This window comes from Bombus affinis, unplaced genomic scaffold (assembly GCF_024516045.1).
Source record: "Bombus affinis isolate iyBomAffi1 unplaced genomic scaffold, iyBomAffi1.2 ctg00000080.1, whole genome shotgun sequence".
NCBI lineage: Eukaryota > Metazoa > Arthropoda > Insecta > Hymenoptera > Apidae > Bombus > Bombus affinis.
In genome coordinates this window covers 288,625-316,434 of record NW_026108828.1, presented here as the reverse complement: position 1 = coordinate 316,434, position 27,810 = coordinate 288,625, and the positions used below count along the sequence as shown (strand labels likewise).

Genomic DNA, 27,810 nt, shown 5'->3' with positions numbered 1-27,810 from the left:
AATGAAAGAAAGGAAGAAGTAGAAGGAAGTAATTTCTAAGAAATAAAAGAGAGAAAGATGCGAAGCATTAAAAAGTAGACAACGATTTGCCCAACGTCTTACGTCCGATTCCTACGTCGATTTTAATAATCTTTAGAAATCTAGGATAAATCACGATTTCTATTAATTAATACGTATTTGTCGGTTGATTGTGTCCGATGATCAGGCCAACTGTTAACTACGGAACATCGAACTCACGCAGCGTCGGAACGAGCAAACGATTTATGGTGTCATCAGTGTGATACAATGGAAGATGGAGAGAGATGCGCCAATCTGACTGGAAACTTCACCACTTTCGGGCACAAGTGCACTGGTGATAAAAGGACCTGTATGGTAATGACAAATGATAACAGCGATTCCAACGCTTGTTGATTATACACAGGTCACGCACGTGTTTCAGCAGATGTTTGATATTTTGCTTTGATCGCGTGCTTTTAAAGCAAACAGAATATAGCAAACAGCTAGCTAAAAGCGATATTAGTTATCGTCAACACGAGAGCGAGAGAAGGCTGTTCAAGATAGAGCCACAGTTTCATTTCGTTCATAACGCGATTTTAGTGTTTGGAAATGTTCAATATAGTCGATCAATTCAGTTTCATAATAATTACGTACTTTATTGAAATTGAATCCGCTTTATAGGAACATATGTACATGGTGTACACATTTGAGGGAATATGCAAATGCAATTTTTTATTTGTTCTTCTTATTTATTGGTAATCAACAATGATATTGGATATGATATAATTGTACAGTTTGCACATACACGGCAAAAATTTTACGAAATCCGTAATCGATATTAACCGACCGAATTAACCATGAACGAGCCGTATTCTCTGGAAATGATGCGAGATATTCTGGAAAATTGATATTCCCTTGACTAAAAATATGTTACGTTCACACTCACTCGTGTTCGTTACAAGTTCCAATGTGAAATGTCATACAGAGTGAAACAAGGAATTGTTGCAAATATTAATTTAATTTTAGTATCAAGAATCATTCTACGTACATGTAGAATTCTTTCTCATCTTTTCTTTTCAGTCTTCTTTTTTCTCTTTTCGCTCGATACTATCAAGTTCGTGGTTTAATGCCGCCCAAAATGAGCTCGTACTCGGACAAAATTAAAAGAAATACTATATTTTAGCGTACGAGTGTCTCTTGCGATCCGCTAGGACATGTCATATAACGAACATCGTGAAAGTTTAAAATCTGCAAATATTCCTTTCACGTTTGCTTCTTTCTCTTCAGGTAAAGCGATTTTCTTACACTACCAGCACCGAAGATTCAACGTCTAGTCCACAAACTTGGTCGGTGGAGAGAAAGTGTACTAACAAATGCGACTCCGGATGTATAGTGGTCGGTGAACGAACAAAACTCTCCGCTTGCACCACTTGCTGCGAGAAATCGTTTTGCAATATCGGTACCGGTGCTGCGAACGATCTGACGATAAGAGGGATCGATCTGTTTCTAGCTTTAGTATTACAAATTACATTAACAATTATCATGTATCCGTCCTGACATTGCAGACGAAGTAACACACGATCGTGAATCATTTTAGTCGCCGATGAGAATAATTGGTTCTATTAACGCGTTTATACGTACATTGTAACATACACTGTAATATTACACAACAACACGATACATAAGATTTATCGCATTACCAATGAAAATGCTGTTTTCATTTTATAAATGTGTACATGGAGTTTCATTCCTTATGTGTTTCATAATAATATTACGATGAATATTGATTAATAAATCAATAAAATTACGACGATATCGATAATACGAAGCTCAGAAATAAGAAAATAATAATGATGTTCTCGTTCTAATGATGTCGATAAATCAAAGAACAATTGATAATATAAAAAGGGGATGTTCTTAAGAATACGATGCTCATAATTATAATAATTACAAATACAATCAAATCTACGAGAATGAGATTTAAAACACTGCTAAGTTATTACTCGATCGTTCAACGAACCAATGTAATTTAAATTGTAAATTTTAGAAAAATTGTTATAGCAATACACTACCAATAAATTGTATAAAGTAACAAACTTTTCTAAAAAAAAAATTCATTAAAACTCTCGATTTAATAATAAATACTTTTTATCGATTTCCATTTTTCCATTATCCTCTACTTAATTCCCAAGGATGTCAATGAGAAACATATTAGGTTGTTCCAAAAGTCTCTGTCTGTTTTATAAGAAAATAATAGATGCACAACATTTTTTCTTTTATATTATTTTATTGAATTTTGTATGATCCGTTTTCTACTAATAGAACAAAATGAATCATAATGTAAAACAAAAAATGATGTGCATCTGTCACTTCCTTATAAAACGAAAGAAACTTTTGAGAAAACCCAATAGAATGGGAATTTTCTCGTGGACACATAACATTAGAAAATTGTACACAACATTGTCGCCAAGGCCGCCACATCTCTATCTCCATCATCGGTCCATCGGATTTGAAGTATGCCGGTCGTGACAAGAGCAACGTTCAAGATGAAATCCTCGGCCCTTGTTAAATCGTCTCGGTCGGGTTCGAACAATGCGTTCGCCAGCATCCTCGTTTCTCGGTGATTGCACATAAAGCTGCCATTATAGAACTTCAGTGGGCGGTAAGCGCTGGTGCTTTTTCCAGTCTCGCGTTCGCGCTTACTCTTACGCACAATTCGCCGCTGCACTCGCGTGCGTTTCCAGCCGCGTTCATCCGTCCATGTGGCTGCCAGTCGTAACGCGAAGCTCGTTCGTCGCGTTTACTCCACTTTTTTCATCGAAAAGTTTTATCCGGAATATCACGTTCGACTCGACGACCAATTAATTATCGTATTTTACTTTCATCAATGGTGCATCATTTTCATGGGAAACGTTTAAATTTCCACGTGGTGCCACGTGGTGGAAAAATTGGCCACCGGTTGCTGCACGACGCTCCTTCGTCGCGTTTATTCCACCTCTTCGGCGAAACGTTCCATCCGGAACGTCGCGATCGACACGAGATCGAAATTAATTATATTCTACTTTCTCCGATGGTGGATCGTTCTTGCGCGAAAGAAAATTAAATTCCTACGGCACGTGGTGAATAAATTGGCCACCAGTTGCTGCACGACGCTCCTTCGTCGCGTCTACTCCACTTTTTCGTCGAAACCTTCTGTCCGGGGGTATCGCGATCGACCCGAGATCCGATCGATCGTCTTATCCTTCCGTCCTTTTCGCGAAAGTCGTTCGAATTTGTGTGACGCGCGCGTGGAAAATACTGGCGCGAATCTTCGAGTTAGTGAGAATCTTTGGCTCGAATTTGATGATTCGTTCGCGTGGGAATCGCAGGGCGAGGCGTGCGATTGTCGCGATCGCTCTTATCGCTCGCTCCACTTACGTTCCGCTTCGTTCTACCGATTACTAGTTTGCTGCATTCCCGGTTACTTTACTGGTGGTGAATCGTTAATCGACGCGAGTTACCGCCGACGAGTTTGTTACGATACGCAAGTACAGTGGAAAAAGGAGTTTAGCGAAACAGTTTCGTAAAGCTAAACGATTGGACGAATCGAAAGGAATTGGAAGTCGTTCTAAGAATTCTGTTCGAAGACAGCTTTGAGAAGGCGAACGGCGATTGAAAAAAGAAGAAATTGAAAGACGTCGAAGGAAATCGAGAAACGTTCGAATTCAACGAGGCAGTTTCGTACGCCTAGAGACGATGATCGAAGGAAATTGAGAAAGATTCGTCTGTATTTTAAGATACTGTATCAATTTGGTATAAATAGGTCGAGCAAATATTCACGGTTAATCTTTTCGATAAAGCACTACCTACAAAACCACTGCATTCTATGATTTCATTTCATCTCTGGTGTACCGTAGAATCGTTCCCTTCTCCATTATACGATCGATTAAACAACACCCTGTGTATTAAAACCAACGATTCACCTTCGTATTACTTCCGCGCTAGCTACGTGATAAAGCGCGAGACATTGAAAATGTTAGAACGCGAGAGTATGGTCGCATCCGCGTCTATATGACACGGCGTTTCGAACGCGTTACGAACCGGCGAAATGAAATGAGAATATCGGGTCTGCGAATTAGCTGCTTTCATCGCGATAACTACGTCTGCGAGTGAACGAGCATGCCTGGCGAGTTTTGGGTAGCCAGAAAATCCTATTGAAATTTCGATCAAAGCGCGCGAGACATGACGCGATCGAAACTTCCCAGTTTTCTCCTCGCCACGTGGCTGCTCGGCACGATCGCTACTAAGTCGCGAATGAGCGACTTTTTGCAAAGCTTGCAGGAGTACGAGATCGTTTACCCTCGAGTGATCCCGAATGAGAGCGCGCGGAACAGAAGATCGACCCACGAAGACCGAGAAACTTAGCGCGAGTATCTCCACCAAGAGCCGGTGTTCCTCGAGATCAGCAACTGGACCTTAAGGACCATGTTCAACGATCGATTGATACTGTCGTCGAATTTCACCGTGAATTGGGTGCGCCAGGGTAAAACCAAGTCCGAGCGACGTAACGCCAAGGCGAACTGCGATCTTCGACAAGGCAGCTTGGAAGGAGACGCGAGTTCCTTCGTCGTCGTGACGATATGCGAAGAAGAAGTGTACGCCTTGATGTTGATCGGGCAGAGATCGTTCTTCGTTCAGCCGCTGACGAATGGCCAGCATGTGATGTTTCAGCCGAAAAACGAAAAGTGGTGGTCGATCAGGAATAATTCGAGCTTCGTGTCTGTGAATCCGGAAAATCCTGCAGGTGAGAAGGATCGTTATCGCGATGGCTTTTCATCTTTCGTTAGACGGTTGGATGTAGGTGATTGGTTGATCGATTTACCGACTTCCTTGCCAATTATGTTATAAGCTTCTTACTTTGCGATCCGCCGTTAATTGCTTCTTCTATTCTAAAATTGACTCTGATCGTGATACTGTAAGAACTGATAGCGTCGATATTATAATACCATACATAGAGTATGAGAGTAATCGTAGTACAAACGAATATATATATATATATATATATATATATATATATATATATTCGGTTTAATAAATTTAATTTAATAAATTTAAACCGTCAAACAGGGAGGGCTTAATCTGCAGGCAAAAAGGAGAAAAAGAAATAATCATTTACAAAGCGAACGACCATTAGCTAATTCCAATTTAAAAATATAGCTAAAGTCAAAGTCATTTTGAACAAATGTTTCCTGTACGCGTTACCGTTTGGCATGGACGAACGTCTCGGACGTTGATGTCCGTACATTTATATATATATATATATATGCAGTTCTGATAATCATTTTCAACTCGCACAGGGAAGAAACATCACTGAGGCTACCTCGAATTAAATTCGCGTATCAAGTAACAGGATAGATACGATTCATACGAAGCTTTGCGTCGTTATTCGAGGTAGGAAAAGCTTTAGCAGTGATATCGAGAAAAGCGAAACTACGAAATCATCGCTGTCGTCGAGACAGAAATTGCTGCGAATATCGCGGAAAGCAGAGCGACGGTAAAGAGTATTACAGGAAAAAGTTGTTCGGAATATTAGCCTTGGCAAACATATTTCAAAGCCGTTGAATATGGCGAGATTGTCCGCTTTGTAAATATTTACCGAAAAACATGTCGTACGAAGCTGGGCAATAAACGCGTTTTTCCACAGTTACAAACAAGTATCGTACGTATGAAACAAGTAACGACGAATTTTCCATTCCACGGCACGCGACAATTGACCGTATTATCAGCGTTTCGTCAGAGTTTCAAGAACTGCACTTTCTTTTCTGTATTTATGGTTTCGCAACTGTAAAACGGAAGGTTTATTCTGGAGATGCGAGTTCGCGTGAACAACTAGCGCAACGAGTAAAAACACGCGGTTTTTGCAACTCGATCGAATTGTTAGCAACTGTGTGTACGAGATCGTATTACTCCCATCGTTGATCGATGTCAGGCTTCTATCCGAGCACGCGGACAACGTTCTCCAACGACCAATCAAACATACCAGATAATAATTTTTCATTGTATCATTATTGTAGCTATTAACGACACGGGCTTGTTGTCGCATGATGAAAAGCATGCAACTGCGCTGACACGATAATACAGCGAACTTTTGCACGCTGCGATGGAAAACGCGTCGTTACCTGTTTCGTACGAACGATACTCGTTTGTAATTCTGTAAAGAAACGTCCGTTGACGAACATTATATAAAGTTCTTCCTTCTTCTTCTTCTTGTCTGTAAATCAACTACTTACAATTTGACGGTTTAAATTTGGCACACCCCGTATATACAGGATGCAACGGAACAATGTCTGAAAGCGAGAACAACGCGAATCCTTGTGGAAAAATGAAGAAAAAGTATAGGATAAAACGTTCTCATTTTCGACTTGGAGAATCGAGTCTGAAAATTTATCAAGTATACTCGAACTGTATCTGAATATCGGTTCGAATAATAAATTTATTTAATTATATAATTAATTTATTACAAAGGAAATACAATCTGGATGTGAATGTTAAATGGAAACAAATTTTGCTAAGTTGAAAATCGATCGTATCGTAATTACCACGACTCGTTGTTTACAGATTAAAAATCTGTTTTACGAATACGAGGAGCTATATATCTACTATTATTAATCAATTTTTATGAAAAATTTCGTACGATGCGCGGATAAATTCTAATTTGATAAATTGTTGGAAACGTGGAAAATTGAATGCAATAAAATTACGTGGCACGGTTTACACGGTTGCAACTTTATGACCCACTCAGGTCAAGTAGCAATGAAATTTATTGCATATATCGGAAATTCAAGGCACGTAATTGGCAGTTTATAAACAAATTATTTGTTCTCTTAATTAAATTGCCCGCGTCGAAAGCTGTGAAACGTTTTTGTATCGAAATCGAAGAATCCAACATCGCGATCCTATGAATCGAAGAATGCGACGTAAATGTTCGAAGTATGGTTGAGAAACGATAGAAAATTCCAAGTGTTACGCTGTATTTCTCGTTCGATTTAAATCGAAATTTTAATGAGGAACAGCGCCGATTGATATTTAAAAGTGAAACGGTTAAGAGCAACGATACAGGTTTTGTTAAAAGTAATTGGTCTCTTTACCTCGCTGTTTAAACGGGTTTGCTTGACGTTACTTTGATCAATTTCCATTGACACTTTTATAGATAGCATTCTTTTTTACGGATGGAAAGCCGTCTGATGAAAATTTGTCTGAAATGTCCGTCGTAAAATTGCATTTTCGCGGGCAACAGAAAACATTGGAATTTTGTACAAAAGCGCAATACTTTAATTAGCGCAAAATTCCATTTTCCCCGCTGGGAAATTGAATTTTCTATTAAAGCGTGATACGTTTAATCAGCGGTGGCGTAAATTCAACAAACTAACAACTGGAATATTGACTTGTCACAATTTTGTGACACCGTATTTGTCGTTGATACGTTCCAGTCTGGTCGTATTTACAATTTCAGAAATTTTGCAACTATTTTTTCATTTTATCCGTAACGAGAATAGCGAAGATAAGACAGACAAACGTGGTAAAACGTTGATAATTCGGTTACAGGGAAATCGAATAAATTTGAAGTTGAAGAAAGTAAGAGAAAGTCGAAACGAAGCAAACGCGATTCCTTAAGCCACGATGTTCAGGGATTTTATAATCTTTCCGGTGACGTCTTCGACGTGGAATACCCAGAAGCTGAGAAATTGATTCTGTACGATGAAAAAGACGATGTCTGCACAGAATACAACGATACAATAGTGGAAAAATTATCGATCGACGTAAATCCTGTTGAGAAATGCTCAGTTGGTATGACCGCTAGTTACTAAAAGGTTACTAGGGTTATGTTGGTACGACTCCTAACGACGCTCTTTTGTCATAGGAGTCGACCACGCCTTATTTGCTAAGACGCATTGGGAGAGTTTAGACGTTTGCTGTGTGATTTGGTGTTTTGTATAAGAGAGAAAATAAAAGGTGTGATAACCAATCCGAGTGGATCCGAGATTGATTATCAACCCCAACCTATATAAAATAACAAATCCCGAGGAAATTGGATACTTCTCTGGTCCTAAATTGCAAAGGAACAGATTATCAAGTAAGTCAAATATTTTTCCAAATGCCATTCTTGTACAATCGTTGCTTTTCTACTTACCACGTACAATATAGCGGTTAATAAATTAACGAATCATCGAATATTACTGAAAGAAAGAAATTGTACTGATATTCCAATCTATCGTGTACAAAAGTAATAATAACAGCATGTAATATAAGAATAGCTTATCTTCAGCCTTAAAAGGAACTCGGTTTACAATTATTCTCCCTATTGCGTTCCACTCTCGCTTCATCTTCTACACGTGCATCTATATTTCGCTGTTTTTAATTTATTTTATTATTCCCTGTCTATTACACATATGTATATTGTCCATTGCACGAATCTTTATCTATCTTGCCTAATTTAATGTAAAAAATAGAAAAATAGACAAATTTGCTGGAGGAATACGTTTACCAAAATTTGTCAAGAATTTTAAAGAAATTTGCAGGATGAAATTCACGGTGATACCGAATTGATATTTTTGAAATTATACTTTTGAAATAATTATTTATATCATAATAATTATTTCACGAATACTTGCTCGTAGATATTAATTTATGCTTTTAATAATCATGCGTTTAAGCTATCAAGTCGAGTCGAGTAGACTTTCTAATTTCGTGGAAGATAAGTCGATTTCTAAGATAAGTCATTTCATAGAGAAAAGACCAGCTGCTAAGGATTCGTCGCCACGATGGCTAGAGCTTGGAATAGCTGCTGATTACTCCGTTTTCATGGAATTCGAGTACAGCAATATATCTTGGCTCTTTTAAACATCGTAAGTAATACCAAACGAAATTCTGTTATTATACTTAGATATAGAATACCTCCAACTACATATGTACGCAAGCAACCGGGAAACATAGGGCAGAGTTATGCGTATCTCTGTATTTTCAAGGTACGCTATTTGCTTTCAAACATCTCGATCGTATATTCGGATGGAAGCTCTGTATTTTCTGTTTACACTGTTCAAAGCTTACACGTATCTTTTAAAAAGTTCAGCGAATAATTTATCCGTAATGGAATTTTGTAATCGATTAATTTCAGCCATTCGGTAATTGATTTTCCAATGCTGTTGAGATTAATAACGTACATTTCCTAAGATAAATATAACGAATAAAATTAATTTTTTAGGAAAATTATATAAGATACGATGTATTTACGAGAGTTTTCAATAATAATTTATTTGTAAGGCTGTAATACTGTTTTAACGCCTGTTACATTTTCGTACGTATTTTAATCCTAGGTCAGTGCAATTTACATGGACCCATCGCTCGAATCCAACATGATTCTAGTGATCGTACGAATGATTTTATACGCGGGAAAACGAGACGTTATGGTAAGCGATTTCCATTAAATTAAATCATTTAACTAAAGTAGTAACTATCTGAGATACGCATATGCGAGTGTCAATTATTTTATTTTCTACTTATCTGTACAGTGTATGGTATATAAATTATATAGGTCAAAATATCTGCGCATGACGTTTTAGATCGATAAAATGCAACGAGTTCCATTTTGTTAAATTGGACAACCGTGAACGATCCCTTGGAAACAAATTTCCAAACAAACAATTTTCACGGACCATTGACAAACCTCGCATTTATCGTGTATCCGAAATATCTGTATAATCGACTATTAAACCTTTTTCATCTCTTAAGAATCTTAATTTAATGTTATAGACCTATGATAATATCATTAATATACGACACTTGCGATTCCTTTTACTTTTCTATTTCTGCTATTCTTCTCTGCTGTCGAATCAACATTTCAACATTTTTCAGGAAGATTAAAATACTAATAGCGTTACAAGTTACATTTGATTACAATCAACAACACGATTACTTGCACGTATATTTATTATCATTGACGAATATTTATATATAGTATATAATGCATGATGTAATAATAAATATAATATATTCGTAATATTTGCTAGCTTTTATTAAGAAAATATTAATAAATCGTCGTAGGTCCGCCGTGGCGATGCCAGACGATCTCTCGAGAACGTGAACAAATGGAACAGAAAGATGCTGTCCTCGAAGGACGTAAATCACGATGTTGCTGTATGGTTGACGCGATTAGATATAGGAGGTCCTTCGAGATCGTGCGCGTTAATTCGAGACGAAGGCTTGACCAGCGCCTTTATCATCGCTCACGAAGTAGCACACATGTGAGTGTCCCACATGTTGAGATATCGTTGGCAAACTGAAATATTTATAACTGGCCTGGGTATTTACGCAGAGACCGTGTGTTATTTATTTATGCAAATACGTACTTGTACGAGAATAATTTGAAAAATGAAATCTCCATAGGAGAACTTATTATCTTTACCGAATATCACAACGCGTACTGTACTTTGAATCTGCCATAGATTTTTGCGTAATATGTGCGTTCTTGCATTCCTTCTTTCACCTACGATGGCTCTTAAACAAGAAACGATATCGTAACGAGAAATACAACTTAGCTGAGCGTCCACTTTGGTTCCACTAGTGTTGTCCCATACGACTTTGTGTTTGACCTCGCTATTAGGGGACTTTTTACCCAACGTTTCCTTCACCGCCTTCACTACTTTCGATTTATCGAACTTGAGACTTAAACTGGCCGTTACTAAATCTTCCGGCTTCTTCGACATCGGTTGGTGTCTCTTCGTGAACCAATTCGACGGTGCCATAAAGGTCGAAATAGCGGCTTTCGAGGATCCGCTAAGCTTACTTTTAGCTCCGTGCAATGTCGACACGTCGAAGCTGTTGGAACGGAAGCTCTTCGATCGACTTCCTTTCTGTTCGGTCGTTTTTCCGGGCCAGTTTGATTTGCTACCGTCCCGCGAACTCGGCGCTTCCTCGCCGCATCGGTTGATTTCCGTCGCGGAAGACGCTAACGAGCTTAGGATCGATATCAGATCCGTATTAGAGCAGGCAATGCCCGCAGCACCGGAAACGGATGCACTCGCGGCTCTTGGCAGTTCCGAGACGCGCTTTCGGAGAGAAGACGTCGGCGAAACCGACGGAGTAGGCATTTCAGAGAATCGTTGTTTCGGCTGTTGAGTGTAACGTTGAGCGGAACTGTTACCCTCCAGCGGCTGTATTTCGTACACTTGCTCCGTCGACGTCCTGTACATCCTTAAGCGCACCTGGCAAACGGATTGCTTTTATTCGAAAGACAGTTTCTTTTTTATCATAATTCGTGCGTTATGATACATGTTTCGATGATTGAGCCGTTAAGCGTGACAAAGCGATGGAATTGTTTTGCACAGAAATTCTGGTTCTAAAATTATGTTAGGGATTCTAGGGCGTAATAACATCTTGGAACGCAAAGTTATCGATGTGTCGATGAAAGTTAAGCGAGCTTTATCGAAGCACACGTTCGAGTCTTTGGGCGATTGCTAGGAATACGCGTAATGTTTTTTTCCGTGAGCTGAAAAGTTGAACGACTATAAATGGCGTTTGTAGAGGATTTCAAAGCGGAAGAAGAGGCAGATTATTTAATACATAATATCTTCCTTTATAATATATCTAATATCCTAATAATTAGATGAACGTAATACAAATGTTTAGAATCAGAAATTATCTGTTTATATAGAGATCTGTTTGATGCAAGATCTAAAATCAATCAAATCGGATTGTATGGATTATGTATTTGACTGTGTTAATCCTTTGACGTCGATAGCAACGATGTATATAGCGAATGGCGGTTATCAGCCAAGATTATGAGCACGTACGCAAATAGACTAGAATATTTTGCAAGAATGAAATGTCTTGGTATGGTACGCTTTAATCTATCTATCCAAGTCAAAATAAGTATAAAAATCGCGTGGCAATCAACATATTAAAAAAAAAAAAAAAAAAAAGAAAAAGAAAAGGAGAAACAGATGTTTCTGATTGTTTAGTGCATTTTCATAAAATCTTCTAAATGTTTAATTCTCATAGAATAAAAGGGAGAGCATACGTTTGAATCTCAGCAGATTTTATTAATTCTTTGAAACCATAAATATAATATGAGTATTACATCAACTTTAGTTCATACATGTAACAACATATTATTCTGCGCGTAACAGTTACATTTAATGAAACATTTATTTATCCAGTAAATCCATATTCTCTATTAAACGTTCGTTTATTAATAAAACTGCCATAATCGTCCACGCATTGTTCGCTTCCTTAATTATTTTTCAAAGTATAACGATAATCAATGATGCAACAGAAATATCATGTAACATCCCAACAATCTTACATGAGATTTTAGCTGTTTTTACTATACAAATTAAGTCATTATTAAAATAAGTCATTATAATAATATATATATGTCGGAGATGACAGAACACCGGAACCTTCCCTTTGGAACTTTGGGAAGACCCCTAGTATTGAAATTTAGATTTCACCATAGCCGTATTAAGAAACTGTTGTCATTCGATCCGACTGTATTTATTTGAGATTTATGATAGTGAGCTCGGGCTCGAGACGACAATCAGTCGCCGAACGTAGCCGCGGTCAAAGGGATGAACGTTTTGTCTAACAAAGGCATGAATTAATTCTATAGCTCTTCTTAAAAGAAATACTTGGGACGGGGCACGACGGTAAACGTTTCAATGGTTTCTGCCACGTGGCTCGCCACACGCAGACTTTGTCCTTCGGGTAAGATGATTGCCAGATGCCAACGCATCTTCACAGTATATGTTTAGCTGGTCAAAGTATATATTTGACTTGATAATGAAATACAGGAATACAATTTGAGCTGGTCCAGATCCGCACGCTAGCAGTGTTACCTTATGACTGAAAAACCCCGAAGCCAACGTCGCCTGTCTACAGTTTATGGTCTGCCTCCCTGCTATTCTTTTGTCTATGTGCTGTCGATGGCTTCAGCGCTTGAGGAAGCTAAAAAGACCAGATGTGGAGTTTTCCTAGAAGTGGTGACCACTTCAATAGCTATAATACGTTTTATATCACGCGTAATATAGTTTCGTAATATAGTAATATAGTTTCTCAGCCACAGTGGCGTTACAAGGGCGAGACCATACGTGTCTTAATGGCGTTGTTTCGTTGACATTGTCACGTAAAATAAAAAGCAGGAGGCTCGTACGAAAAGAAAAAATTAAGATAACAAAAAAACAAGAGAATTTATTTCTGAATTTACACTGACTGCGATTTTGTTCTGAGCTCCAGCCGTGACTTTCCAAGACTGAAACTCTTACAATTTGACTTTCGGTAACATCTGTTTCTTCTTTGTTTGTCATCCCTCAATATCCCCACTACCCTGCAGGCGTACGTGACCGTTGTCACACTTCTAGGACATTCGGTGGAAGGACCGTTAGGATACAGATGACTCATTAGGCACTTCGGCGATATACATTGTCGCCAAGGCCGCCACATCTCTATCTCCATCATCGGTCCATCGGATTTGAAGTATGCCGGTCGTGACATACCCCCCAGTTTAGATTGATCTTGGTCCTCTAAGATCGTAGTAGAATTGGTTGGATTTGTTTATAAATCGTAATTCCTATCCTGTGAATTTAAGACAACTAACCAAGGGTATTGTTACTAGTGCCAGGGTCAGCATTATCCTGGAAAAAGTACGTTTTCAATCGGTTACCATGTATCTTTTTCTTAATATTGTCGATAGATATAATGTAGTAAGGAGTTTTCACATCATTGATTCTATAGGGTCCTAACCATTCAATGTCCAACTTATCTCTTTTATGGTCATTGTGAATTAAAACAAAGTCTCCTTTCCTAAACACGGTCCGAGTTTTAACAATCTTTTTTTCTTGGTCTCGCTTGTAGCGTTGCTTATTTTGAATAAGTGTTTTGTGAGCTGTTTCCCAATATTTATTTAACTGTTTTTGCCAAAGTGAGTACATATCGTCATAGGTAAATGCGGGGAATTTGGATATTGCGGAAGGTAAGTTCGCTTTTCGCCCAAAAGTCAATTCGAAGGGGGAGAATCCTGTTCCTTCATGTTTTGCAGTGTTGTATCCTAAACAAATGAAATTAAGTACTTCGTCCCATTCTTTGTCATTGCCGTGTAACGCAGTACGAATTAAATCTTTAACCGAGGCATGTGTTCTTTCGAGGAATCCGTTACTCTGTGGGTGAAATGAAGTTGTTTTGACTTGTTTGATTTTAAAGGCCTCTTCAAATTTCGTCATTAAATCGCTAACAAAATTTTGTCCTTGGTCTGTCAGAATCGTCTTTGGTGCCGAAAATATGTAAATATAGTGCTCAATGAGCGCGTTAATTATAGATTCAGTTCGTTGCGTTTTAAGGGGAACAAGGATTAGATATTTCGTAAGTTCGTCGTGAATTGAAAGTATATATTGATTTCCGCGTTTGGTTTTCGTCATCGGTCCTATGATGTCCATAGCGATTTTGTCGTTAGGGTGAAGTGGTGTGTCTGAGATCTGTGGGGACTCTTTGGGTCTGATACGTGTTAGTTTCTCCTTTTGACATGTGTCGCATGTCTTCACGAAGTTTTCTACTCTTTCAAAAAGGCCGGGGATTTTGAACTTATCCTTAATCCGTTGATACGTTTTCTGTATCCCTAAATGTCCTACGGTGTCGTTATGGTTTTCCTTTATTGCTTGTAGTATTTCGCTTTCGTCTAGTTTTAAGATGGGGTTGGGCGCATAAGTGACTTCCTTGTATGTGTCGTTAAAATATATTAGCATGAGTTTAATCTGTGTTTTCTCTAATTCAGTTTTTTTTATTTATTTATTTATTTATTAGAATATTTACAATCAATTCTCGTTGAGAATTTTCAGTAACTTAATTTGGCGTGATACAATGACATGGATTATAATAGCTTTATATTGTTGGTTCTAGTAGGACTAAGGATTTAATCTAGTGGGTATTTTCTTTTTAGTCTGCGGATCTGGTCCGTCGTGTCCAGTAGTTGGGTGACTAGTGGGTTGTGGTGGTTGTTGACTCTTGTGTTATATCTGCTTCTGGACTTGTGTATTTCATCTTTGACTGTAGATATCTTGAGGTCGCGGTGGATTGTTTCGTTGGTAACATATCAGGGTGCATTTAATAGGGATCTTAGCGTTTTCGATTGGAAGCGTTGGAGTATTTCAATGTTGGAGTTACTTGTGTTCCCCATAGTTGGATTCCGTAGGTCCAGACAGGTTTTATTACGGCCTTGTAGAGGGTTATTTTGTTCTGTATGTTTAGTTTGGAGCGTCGGCCCGTGAGCCAATAGAATTTTCTTAGTTTTTCCTTTAGTTGCTTTGTTTCTTCCGAGATATGTTTTTTCCAAGTTAGTCTCCTGTCCAGGGTCATGCCCAGGTATCTTACGGAGTCCTTGCTTGGGATTATTGTGTTGTTAATGGTGACCTGGGGGCAGGTTTGTTTTCGGAGCGTGAAGGTTACATGGGAGGATTTTTTTTCGTTTATTTTAAAACCCCATTTTTGGAACCACTTTTCCATGGAGTCGAGACTTCGCTGGAGAGTGGATGAGGCAATTGCCGGGTCTGCGTGAGTAGATAATAGTGCTGTGTCGTCGGCAAATGTTGCTATTGTTACCTCGTTTGATATGGGTAAGTCGGCAGTGTAGATGGAGAATAGTAGGGGTCCGAGGACACTACCTTGCGGTATGCCGGATTCTATTGGAAATGTTGCGGAAGTGGCGCCTAGACATTTAACTATGAATTGTCTGTTGGTAAGGTAGGATTTTAAGATGGAGTAGTATGGGTGGGGTAGGATTTTTTTAAGCTTGTAGAGTAGCCCTTCATGCCATACTTTATCGAATGCCTGTTGGATGTCTAGGAATACGGCTGAGCAGTATTTTTTCTTTTCAAGGGTTTGGCTGATCATGTGGGTTATGCGGTGGGTTTGCTCTACTGTTGAGTGTTGTTTTCGGAAGCCGAATTGGTGATCTGGGAGAGTTTTCAATTCTTCTAGGAGTGGAAGGAGACGATTCGTGAGCATCCTCTCGAATAGTTTAGACAGGGTAGGTAAGAGACTGATTGGGCGATAGGAGCTGGCTTCATATATTGGTTTACAGGGTTTGGGGATGAGGGTGATTAGTGAGATTTTCCACGCCTTAGGAAAGTGTTCAAGGCGGAGGATGGCGTTAAAGATTGATGCGATGAGTGCGATCCCTTTTATGGGGAGTTCCTTGATTGCTTTATTTCCTATTAGGTCGTGACCTGCTGCTTTCTTGGGGTTTAGGCGACTGATTGCTTCTATGATCTCTGCAGAAATGAAGGGTTGAATAGGAGGGGACATTTGGAAGGGAGTGTGCAGGTATTCGGTGACGTCCGCTGCAGCTATGGAGGAATGGGGTTGGAATACTTCAGTAAAGTGTTTGGCAAATAGGTTGGCTTTTTCTATAGGGCTACGCGCCCATCCATCCTGCGGGCGGCGGATTGGAGGTATTATTTGTGGGGGGCGCGTGAGTTTCCTGGAGGCTTTCCATAGTGAGTAGTTTGAGTCGGCTGTGGGGGACAGGCTGGCGAGATATTTGTGAAAACGGTCATTATTGTAGTTCTTTATGGTTTTGGATAGTTTTCTAGTTGCGTTGTTTAGTTTGCGTTTGTCCTCCGGTGTTCTATGGGTCTGCCATATCCTTCTTAGTCTACGTTTTTCTGCTATTTTTTTTAATATGTACTGGGGGTATTCGTGATTGCTGATGGACGTTATTGCCGGTGTGGAGAAGCGGATAGCGTTTATTATGCTCGTGTTTAGGTATTCCGTGGCTGCTTCGATTTCTTCATTGGTTTTTAGTGAGGTTGAGGCTGAAGTTGTGCGGGTAAAGACTACTCTAAGGAGCTGCCAGTTGGTGTGTTGGTTATGAATGGAGCCATTAGGTGTATTCTCGATGATAGTTGAACTGACTGTTACTATCACGGGGGAATGATCAGAGGAGAGATCAGCCGAGGAATTGATTTGGACGTGTCTTGACGAGATATTTTTAGTTATGAAGAAATCAAGGAGATCGGGTATTTTGTTTGTGTCGGTGGGCCAGTGTGTGGGTTCGTATGTGGTAAGGTAGTTGAGGTTGTTGGTTGTTATGCTGTTGAGGAGGTTTTTGCCTCTTACTGTAACCAGTCTGCTACCCCATTGGGTGTGTTTAGCGTTGTAGTCTCCTCCGGCTATGTATCTGTTGCCCAGGGTGTCCAGGAAGTGGTCAAAGTCTTCTTTGGCGATGGAGTGTCTGGGAGGGCAGTATACAGCTGAAGTGGTGATTGTACCATGACAGTCTTCTATTGCTACGTTTGTTGCTTGGAGGTAGTCTTTCTGGAATGGTTGAAGTTCGTAGTGCTTGATGTTTGATTTGATTATGATTCCGGTGCCGCCGTGGGCCTTTCCGCTGGGGTGTTGGGTGTGGTAGAAGTTGTAGACGTGTATTTTGAGGTAGTTTTTGTCGGTGAAGTGGGTTTCGTATATGAGCATCACATCGATTTGCTGTTGTTTTAAGAATAGTTCTTGTTCAGATTTGTGCTGAGCTAGACCGTTGGCGTTCCACAAAGCTATTCGCATTGGTTTTATTTTGCTTCTGTGCGTATGAATTTGTCCATGAAGAGTGTGAGTAGTGACAGCAAGTTGTTAATTTGCTCAGTTTGCTTCTCGATAAGTTTTTCGAGTCTGGTAAAGTTGTCTGTGCTTTGTGGGGTGGGAATTCTATTTTCTGTGTGTACACTGTGTGTTTTCGAGTTGTTTACGTTTCCTTGCGTTGCCTGCGCATAGGATACTGTTGGTGTGGTGAGTTTTTGGGGTTTAGGTTCTTGTATGGTTATGTCCTTGGGTCTCAGTTTTGGATACTTTATATTATGTAGTGTTTTGTAGGCTGAGCATCCTTTGTAGTTCGCAGGATGCTCTCCTTGACAGTGGATACATTTGGCGGGGGTTTCCGGGGATTTAGTGCATTGGTCAGTGGGGTGATTACCTGCACATTTTACGCACCGGAAGTTATGATTGCAGTATTTCTGCGTGTGGCCGTACCTTTGACACCTTTTGCATTGTATTATTTCTTTCTTTACAAGAGGTGGCTCGAACTTAACTATGGAGTTCATCAGCCGATTGATGTTGTAGATTTCTTTGTTGTTTGTTTTTTGTTTTAAGTCTATAAAAAATAAGGATAGTGGGTTTTTTGTGATTCTATGCCTAATGTTGCTGATGTTAGTTACTTCGTGGCCGTGATTTAACAGTTCGCACTTTAGTTCGTCTAGATCGGCTGAGTGGTGGATGTTGCGTAGCACCACTCGAAATGGTCTTTCTTGTTTGAGCTGGTATGTGTGGAATTTAGCGTTTAACGTTTTTAATAGCTTGGTTAACTTTCTATAGGCGTCTGGGTGGGTCGGCAGTATTTTCACGTGGTTGTTGTTAATCTTTAACTTGTAGTCCTCTTTGCTGATGTCTTTTTCGATAGTCTTAATCATTGACTGTATGTCGATTACGTCGTTAATGAATATCGGTGGGGGAGGGGGAATTCTTTGAGTATGGAGATTGTATTTTCGAGCTATCGCGGGGAGACGTAATCGCGAGGAAACACGTCAACGGGAGTCGTAAATTCCCGTTACGATCCTAATGATCGACGCCGCGAGTAGATCGATCCCCTGATTTCCGTTAAGATAATAGGGGTGGTTGAATTAATATAACTCCGTGATTGGTAGGGTTATGATTATATTTTTCTCCAACAGCTTCGTTTAATCACACACAATAGTAACGTCGTTGAGTCTGAAGATTGCCTGGATCTTGCTCAGATTCTGACTGCCAATCTGAGAGAGGAAGGCTCGTGGGTCGTAGTAGATGTGGCGATTGATCAGATCCAACCTTGACTGAATCGAATCAACAGGATCAACCGAAAGACTGAATGAAGAGACGTCGACTGCTTGACTCCGACTGTTTGACTTGGGTGGCTTGCACTGACGACTGACTCGAACGATTTCCGTTATGAATGTGAGGACACAGATCCCCGTTACCATTAGCTAAGACGTTAACGGTTGAAGTTGGGATATGGAAGTATCCTAACGGCATGACTCGTGGGAAAACCCAGATGTTTCTAATCTCTAAATGCCTGATTTTCCCTGTCATATAATTAACAATTTTTCCCGTCATAACTACCAGCTTACTCCGTAATATTTAAGAACGTTCAATAAACCTAAGGACCTTTTAAGTACCCGCTATAAACCGAAAATGCTTGCAGGATTCAAGGTTTCTGCAAGCTAATGAGAATCGGTTTATGGTGGGCCTTAGTTTTATTGAGGGTTCTCTAATGACGTTTGGGTCTGGACGGTCAGACATTAAAGTACGTCGCGCGGACCTTTTCACGCGACGTAACAGAGATTATTTACCTTTTCGGTTGTAATCATGGAGTCTTCCGTGGACTCCAGTATTGAAAATCTATTGTAGGTGGTCACCTGGCTGGCTGATGGTTTAGTTTGACTCTCGTTTACATTTGTCTTGGTTGGTTCGAGCTTTCGTTTTTTCGTGTGATGGTCGTTTACGAGGATAGATGTGTTGCCCTCTTGCCACGGGGGAGGAAAAATGGCGGTGTTATAATTTAGCTCCGGGGAGCCTGTTGGGAATGATAGAGCCATCATCGAGCTAGTTAGTTCAGTGTGAAAGAACTAGTCGAGAGGCTGTTAACCCCTGGCTAGGTTAGTTGGATTCGCTTTCGACAGATGGGCGTCACGTGGAGTTTTGTGAACTTCACAGGGCACTGGACACACGTCTGCACGTCTCGGCACTCAGCAGCAACTGGATGGTCACGTGCTGCTTTGTGAACATTGCCGGGCACTGGACACACGTCTGCACGCCTCGGCACTCACGAACGAACTGGATAATGTATGTGATAATGTATTTTTAGTGTATCCTGTTAGCTTAACAAAACATAACGTTGTTCAACGTTTGCATAATATATTTAAAGAAAAAGATTGATCGTACTTTCTGATCTGAAAAAATAGCTCTGTTTATACATTATACATTATACATGGGAATTAACATTATGTATGGGAATTAACTAGTGTCTATATAGTTTCACACTGACAAAATAGTTTCGAGTTACTTAAAAATAGTTGCTTGATTCAAGCAACTGTACGCGTTAACAAAATAATTCCAACTTACTTGAAAATAGTTGCCTGATTCAAGCAACTGTACGCGTTAACAAAATAGCTTCGAGTTATTTGAAAATACTTGCTTCACTCAACTGCACACATTAATAAAATAGTTTCAAGTTACTTGAAAATAGTTGCTTGATTGAGGTAACTTGACCAATCTGAATCATCATAAAAACTTGGAAGGATATTTCAGGCAAAATTACAGGTTCACATTGGCAAAATGATTTTAACTTACTTGAAAATAGTTGCTTGATTCAGGTAACTTGAGCAATCTGAAACATCATAAAAACTTGGAAGGATATTTCAAGCAAAATTACAGGTTCACATTGGCAAAATGATTCTAACTTACTTGAAAATAGTTGCTTGATTCAAGCAACTGTACACGTTAACAAAATAGTTTCAAGTAACTTGAAAATAGTTGCTTGATTCAGGTAACTTGACCAATCTGAATCATCATAAAAACTTGGAAGGATATTTCAAGCAAAATTACAGATTCACATTGGTAAAATAATAGGTTCACATTGACAAAATGGTTTCGAATTGCTTGAATTCAAATCGTTTGACGAAGCAACATGACTAATCTGAATAGTTTAATTGTCATCTTTATCCAAGACTCGCATAGTCAATCGAGCCATTCGGAAATCACATTGACCAACTCCAAAATTGAAAAGTAGAGAAAAGTAATTACAAGTATCGCAAGTGGTGAGACAATATGCGATAAAAATGAAAAGATGAGCGTGGCGTTAAGCTCTAAGGAACTAGAGGTTTTGTGAGAATCAATCGTGTACTTGGACGATGAAATTGCGAAATTATGAGATTGTCCAAAGATGAAGTTGGTCAATTTGACTTTCGCCAAGCTCGATCGTCACTACGACAGCTCTCGCGTATCGAAACTATCTTGATGTTTGTGTCGACAGGTGAGACGAATGAGCGATCGTGGCGGAGAAGGATCAGGACATTCGGTCGTTACGATGGAATCAGTGTTACCGACTTTATTTGGCCGTCGCGAATCAGTCGCCTGTTTTCCTTTTGGAGGCGTGACGAGAATATTGCCAAATCGTCGAGACCCAGCGTCCAGAATGTCCGCACCACTGAGCGGTAGAGGAAATACGCACTATCTTCGGTTGGACATTATGGACGACATCCCATACCTAAGAGCGAGGGAGGTAAGGATCTTTCGTTTATTCTTTTTCACTTTCTACCGTAATAGATCAGCCACAGATAGTCCATTTCGACGAATAGTTTCTTTCGATCGACGTGGAAACCGTCGAAAAGAAAGATTTAGGATATTGTAGCCGTTCGCCGATAAGGAGCGCCATTTACGCCGAAGGAGATCCGTTCTCTTAGAACGTTCATAGAGTCGCCTGTCTACCGTATTGGGTCTGCCTCCCTGCTATTCCTTTGTCTATATGCTGTCGATGGCTTCAGCGCTTGAGAAAGCTAAAAAGACCAGATGTGGAGTTTTCCTAGAAGTGGTGAACACTTCAACAAAAATAAACGAAAGATCCTTACCTCCCTCGCTCTTAGGTATGCGATGTCGTCCATAATGTCCAACCGAAGATAGTGCGTATTTCCTCTACCGCTCAGTGGTGCGGACATTCTGGACGCTGGGTCTCGACGATTTGGCAATATTCTCGTCACGCCTCCAAAAGGAAAACAGGCGACTGATTCGCGACGGCCAAATAAAGTCGGTAACACTGATTCCATCGTAACGACCGAATGTCCTGATCCTTCTCCGCCACGATCGCTCATTCGTCTCACCTGTCGACACAAACATCAAGATAGTTTCGATACGCGAGAACTGTCGTAGTGACGATCGAGCCTGGCGAAAGTCAAATTGACCAACTTCATCTTTGGACAATCTCATAATTTCGCAATTTCATCGTCCAAGTACACGATTGATTCTCACAAAACCTCTAGTTCCTTAGAGCTTAACGCCACGCTCATCTTTTCATTTTTATCGCATATTGTCTCACCACTTGCGATACTTGTAATTACTTTTCTCTACTTTTCAATTTTGGAGTTGGTCAATGTGATTTCCGAATGGCTCGATTGACTATGCGAGTCTTGGATAAAGATGACAATTGAACTATTCAGATTAGTCATGTTGCTTCGTCAAACGATTTGAATTCAAGCAATTCGAAACCATTTTGTCAATGTGAACCTATTATTTTACCAATGTGAATCTGTAATTTTGCTTGAAATATCCTTCCAAGTTTTTATGATGATTCAGATTGGTCAAGTTACCTGAATCAAGCAACTATTTTCAAGTTACTTGAAACTATTTTGTTAACGTGTACAGTTGCTTGAATCAAGCAACTATTTTCAAGTAAGTTAGAATCATTTTGCCAATGTGAACCTGTAATTTTGCTTGAAATATCCTTCCAAGTTTTTATGATGTTTCAGATTGCTCAAGTTACCTGAATCAAGCAACTATTTTCAAGTAAGTTAAAATCATTTTGCCAATGTGAACCTGTAATTTTGCCTGAAATATCCTTCCAAGTTTTTATGATGATTCAGATTGGTCAAGTTACCTCAATCAAGCAACTATTTTCAAGTAACTTGAAACTATTTTATTAATGTGTGCAGTTGAGTGAAGCAAGTATTTTCAAATAACTTGAAGCTATTTTGTTAACGCGTACAGTTGCTTGAATCAAGCAACTATTTTCAAGTAAGTTGGAACTATTTTGTTAACGCGTACAGTTTTTTTTTAATTTATTTATTAAAATTCACAATTCGTCCAATTTGGACATTTGGTGGAATTTTTTAACGGTTAAATTAGCATGTTTGTGGCTACCCCCAGCGGGGTACCATCCTCGTGTTTGTTAGATTATGTCCTTTATAAGGTCTGCTGGGTGCTTCCTTTTTAGCCTTCTGTCCATGTTTATGGTATTGTATGTTTCCGCAGCTAGCCGGTTTGGGTGTGTTGCTATTCTTGATTTGTATTTCTCGGAGTATCTGCTAATGTCTTCCTTGACCGTTGGCATTCCCAGGTCCCTCCGTATATCTTCGTTTCTGACGTACCAAGGTCCGTTTACTATTGTTCTGAGGATTTTAGCCTGTATTACCTCTATTTTGTTTATATGGCTCATTGCTGCTGTCCCCCATAATGGTATTCCGTACGTCCAGATTGGTTTTATGATCGTTTTATATATTTTTAATTTATTTTCTATGTTTAGTTTGGATTTTCGGCTTGTTAGCCAATGCATTTGTCTCCTTGTTTTCTGTATTTTTTCTACTATTGATTTGATGTGTAGTTTCCATGTGAGTTGTGTATCTAAGTGGAGTCCTAGGTATTTGACATGCTTTGTTTGCGTTATATGCGTGCCGTTTAATAGGATGTTTGGTGGTATCTTTTTTCGTAGCGTGAATGTAATATGGTTGCATTTATTGGGCTTCGCTTTTATTTGTTTTTCTTGTAGCCAATTTTCTATTTTTATGATATGTTCTTGTAGTATTTTGACTGCCGTTTCTGGGTTAGTATGCCTGACTAGTATAGCTGTGTCGTCCGCGAATGTCAATACTGTGCTGTTGGTAGTTGTTGGTATGTTCGCCGTATATAATGTGTATAGTATTGGGCCTAGGACGCTTCCTTGTGGTACCCCGGCCTTGATGTCTTTAACTTGAGAATGTGTGTCCTTGATTTTTATTACGAAGGTTCTGCTGCTTAGGTAGGATTTTATTAATTGGTGTATTTGCTCCGGGAATTGTTTCCTAATTGTTTGTAGTAGACTTTCATGGTTAATTTTATCGAATGCTTTCCCTATGTCTATAAAGAGGGCTGTGCAGTATTCCTTGTTTTCTAGTGCTACTATTATTTCGTTTATAAGCCTGTACATTTGCTCTATCGTGGAGTGTTTGTTTCCGAAACCAAAGTTCCCAGTTGTGTCCTCCAGCTTTCAGTAGATTTGTTTGGTACCTCCTTTTTGCTGTTTTTCCTAGGTACTTTCTCAAACCTTTGACTTTTTCCTCATCGCTTTTTATTTTGTATTTTTTGCATTCCTCTTCATACTCTGATATCCAGTTTGTAGCTTTCTCAGTTCCTTCAAATCAGAGATTTTTTTTAAAAATATTAAAGGACGCCAACGTATATTCGTCTCACAAGAGTTTGGCGAGCATATCATAAAGACGGTGCATGATTTCTTTGGCCATGTTGGAAGGAATCACATATTGAAAAAAATCCGACCCTTTTATTATTTCAAAAATATGGACCGAATTGTCGACAAGTTCTGCAAACAATGCGAAACTTGCATTAGGAATAAAAGCAGAACGAGAAGACCGATCGGGCTTATGTGGAGACTAGGACCAGCGAGGAAACCGTTTGAAATAATGTCATTCGATACGGTCCGAGGTTTTTCCAACAACAACTCACCAAAGAAGTATATCCATATACTCATAAATCACTTTTCAAGGGCTGTTTTTATGTCCACATCGAAAACACAACGCGCGGAAGATATCATAAAACTTATAAACTCGACAGGAGAAACTGACTCCATAAAAATTATCCTTGCAGACCGATACCCAGCGATGACATCCAAGGAAATTCAAGAGTACGCGAGAGAGAAAAACATTAAATTAATTTTCACCTCGACAGACTGTCCATCCTCCAATGGACTAAACGAGAGGGTAAATCAAACATTAGTAAACAGAATCAGATGCAAGATCAATTCGAAAAAAAAAAGAAACTGGACAAAGATCGCAGAAAAAAGCGTAGAAGAATACAATCACACCAGACACAGTGTAATGGGATTTGCCCCAAATCACTTACTGTATGGGAAAATGATCGAAATCATCCCTAAGGGAATGACAGAGAAGAAGATAAACTTAAAAAGAGACAGAGAAGAAGCATTTAAAAACTCAGCAAGAAATTTCGAAATCAACAAACAAAAATATGACAAAAAAAGACGAGAACACGAGTTTAAAATTGGTGATACGGTCTTCACCCACAACGGAAACAGAATGAATAGAAGTAAGCTGGAAGAAATTAGGAAAGGACCTTTCAAAATTTTGAGAAAGATTTCAAACTCTATATATGAAGTGGATAACGGTAACCGGAGATCTGAAGGGAATTTCTTCAAACTGGCCCGGAAAAACGACCGAACAGAAAGGAAGTCGATCGAAGAGCTTCCGTTCCAACAGCTTCGACGTGTCGACATTGCACGGAGCTAAAAGTAAGCTTAGCGGATCCTCGAAAGCCGCTATTTCGACCTTTATGGCACCGTCGAATTGGTTCACGAAGAGACACCAATCGATGTCGAAGAAGCCGGAAGATTTAGTAACGGCCAGTTTAAGTCTCAAGTTCGATAAATCGAAGGTAGTGAAGGCGGTGAAGGAAACGTTGGGTAAAAAGTCCCCTAATAGCGAGGTCAAACACAAAGTCGTATGGGACAACACTAGTGGAACCAAAGTGGACGCTCAGGTAAGTTGTATTTCTCATTACGATATCGTTTCTTGTTTAAGAGCCATCGTAGGTGAAAGGGGGAATGAAAAAGAAAATCGTAAATCGTAAAATCTCTTCCAGAGAATGCACTTTATCGTAAAAATTAATAAAGTCAACAACAACGTGAAATTAAATAATTGTTGTTTGATATTCTGTATTATCGATATAGGTGAAACGTGGAGAAGATAATTTGCAATCATTGCGGACAATATCGCAGTGACATTATTATCAATCGGTAATATTAAAGATAAAATTCATATGGGATGAAAACAGAGCGTCAAAAGTGGTTATTTTTCGATCTTCTTGCGAAGGGAAAATTCCTGCAAAATGTTTAAGAACGGCTCTCAACAAGGAATGAAAAATGTTATTACAGTTCCATTTTCGTGTTCGTTTTTTTTTCTACATGATCCATGTGAAATAATTCTTCAGATGCTCTGCTGGTAAATGAATCGACGTTTGTAATAGATGAAATATGAAGTACAGCGAGATCGTTGTTGGCTATTGTTCTACACCGATATCGACAAAATAATTCTTCGACAACTCTATTGATAAATCAATTGTAGTTTGAAATCAGACGAATCTGAAGTACCATCAGTTTGTTGCTACGAGAACAATAGCCACCAACGATCTCGCAGTAATTCGGATTCGTTCGATTTTAAACTTCAATTGTTTTATCGACAGAATCTCTGAATAATTATTTTGCTGGTAAATTCTGCTGGTATATCGATTAGAGTTTGGAATCGAGCAAATACGAAGTACAAGATGGCTATTGTTCTCACGTAGCAACAGTCTGATAGTATTTCAGATTCGCTTGATTTCAAACTTAGTTCCCTTGGTTTAATTACTGATTTATCAGCTGGATCAAAATTTAAAGAAAATGAAGATCAAGTGTAGCGCGTAAGTTTGACCTCTGCTTAATTTTTTCATCTCTACACTCATCTTTTTCAACTTCCATGTCACATTTCGTATAAATGCTAATAATTCTTTGTTTTTTTTTTTTTTGATAAATTCTCTTAAACGTCGCACAAGAATTTTTCGTTCGCGAGGAGGTGCAAAAATGGCCACTTTTTGACTTAGGTCAAAATTTGCAAATTTGGGGTTAGCCCCAACTTAACCACACTTTTAATCCAACATGAATTTTATTTTAATATTACTGACCTCTGATGGTGGATCTGCGATACTGTACTTAATGATTGTAAACTATCTTATCGAGACTTCTCATCTATATTAATAATATAGGAATGTTAAATATTATTTTGAATATTAGGAATATTAAATAACAGTTAAATACTTTTAACTGTTTATAATAATTTACTATTACGTATTTTAACGCGAAATCTCGTTTCATAAAAATTTTCATTCAAATACGTAAATACATAATATTCATAAATTTATAAGAACAATTTTGTCCGTAGGTATTTGGTAGCGCAATTGAGAAGATGTTAACGGCGCAAAAGGGAAACGATACGGGGGCTTCCGGGTCGAGCGGAAAGCCCTCGGTATCTCCGAACAAACCAATGTCAGGCAAAGTGACAAATTGGTTTTCAAATATCAAGAATCAAAATCGGAATCAGACGGAATCCAGCGAACCGTCTCTCTGTTCTTCCCTAAAGGACCTATTCAAGAAGTAATGGGGAAGAACAAATGCTAATAAATGTTAAGTGTCTCTAGTTTAATTAACACTTCTTTATCTTTATCTTTATTAACACTTATTTATTTAAGAATTTATTCAGAGATTAACACGACCTAATAGATGACTGACAATCTGGTGTAATTCAAATTAACGAGCTATACTTTCCTTGTACTTTCTTATTGCTATACCTCTACAATATTCTTTTATCGTATCTGTCGATTTTAATCTCACACAAATATATAATAAATGTGTATACAGTAGTTGACGAAAATATTAGATAGAAGATTTTTGCGAATATATATTATGTGTGTTAGTGTTTTTCTTCACTTCACTTCAATGTAACGAGACGTGTCTATCATGATTACACCGGTAAAAATTGAGACTAATTTGGAAATATATATATGGAAGCTAGAAGATGCTTATTGCAGACGTACACATAGCAAAAAACTAATGTACAATGTAAAGAGTATTTTTAAACATGTGATTGATTAGGGGTAAAAATGCTCCTACTAAAAATATTGTGACTTATTTATACAATACATAATTAACTGTCCAAATACCGATGGTAATCAATAAGC

At 38.8% G+C, this 27,810-nt stretch overlaps 2 protein-coding genes and 1 long non-coding RNA gene across 6 annotated transcripts in view; 2 read left to right on the top strand and 1 right to left on the bottom strand.

Annotated features, from left to right (window-relative positions):
* Positions 1–4,461: 4,461 nt before the first annotated feature.
* LOC126927223 (uncharacterized) overlaps positions 4,462–27,810 on the top strand; it is a 36,160-nt gene continuing 12,811 nt past the window's right edge. The window contains exon 1 of the mRNA XM_050743504.1: positions 4,462–4,780. Within this exon, the coding sequence (XP_050599461.1) occupies positions 4,462–4,780 (319 nt within the window). The remainder of the gene's footprint in view (positions 4,781–27,810) is intronic.
* On the top strand, positions 10,205–27,639 carry LOC126927229 (uncharacterized). 4 transcript variants are annotated; one of them, XR_007715296.1, is made up of 3 exons: positions 10,261–10,277; positions 25,769–26,496; positions 27,015–27,639. XR_007715296.1 is itself a non-coding variant. In XM_050743509.1 (3 exons), the coding sequence occupies exons 1-3, from the start codon at positions 25,192–25,194 to the stop codon at positions 27,043–27,045; spliced, it is 372 nt and encodes a 123-aa protein (XP_050599466.1). In that variant the 5' UTR covers positions 24,552–25,191; the 3' UTR covers positions 27,046–27,639. The 4 variants fall into 4 exon arrangements, 1 of the variants encoding a protein (XP_050599466.1); XM_050743509.1 differs by lacking the exons at positions 10,261–10,277; positions 25,769–26,496 and adding exons at positions 24,552–25,491; positions 25,538–25,578; XR_007715295.1 differs by lacking the exon at positions 10,261–10,277 and adding an exon at positions 25,562–25,578.
* LOC126927240 (uncharacterized) lies at positions 21,861–22,858 on the bottom strand. Its single transcript, XR_007715305.1, has 2 exons — positions 22,633–22,858; positions 21,861–22,518 (listed from the first exon to the last, which is right to left on the bottom strand). It is a non-coding gene; the product is annotated as an uncharacterized LOC126927240 (long non-coding RNA).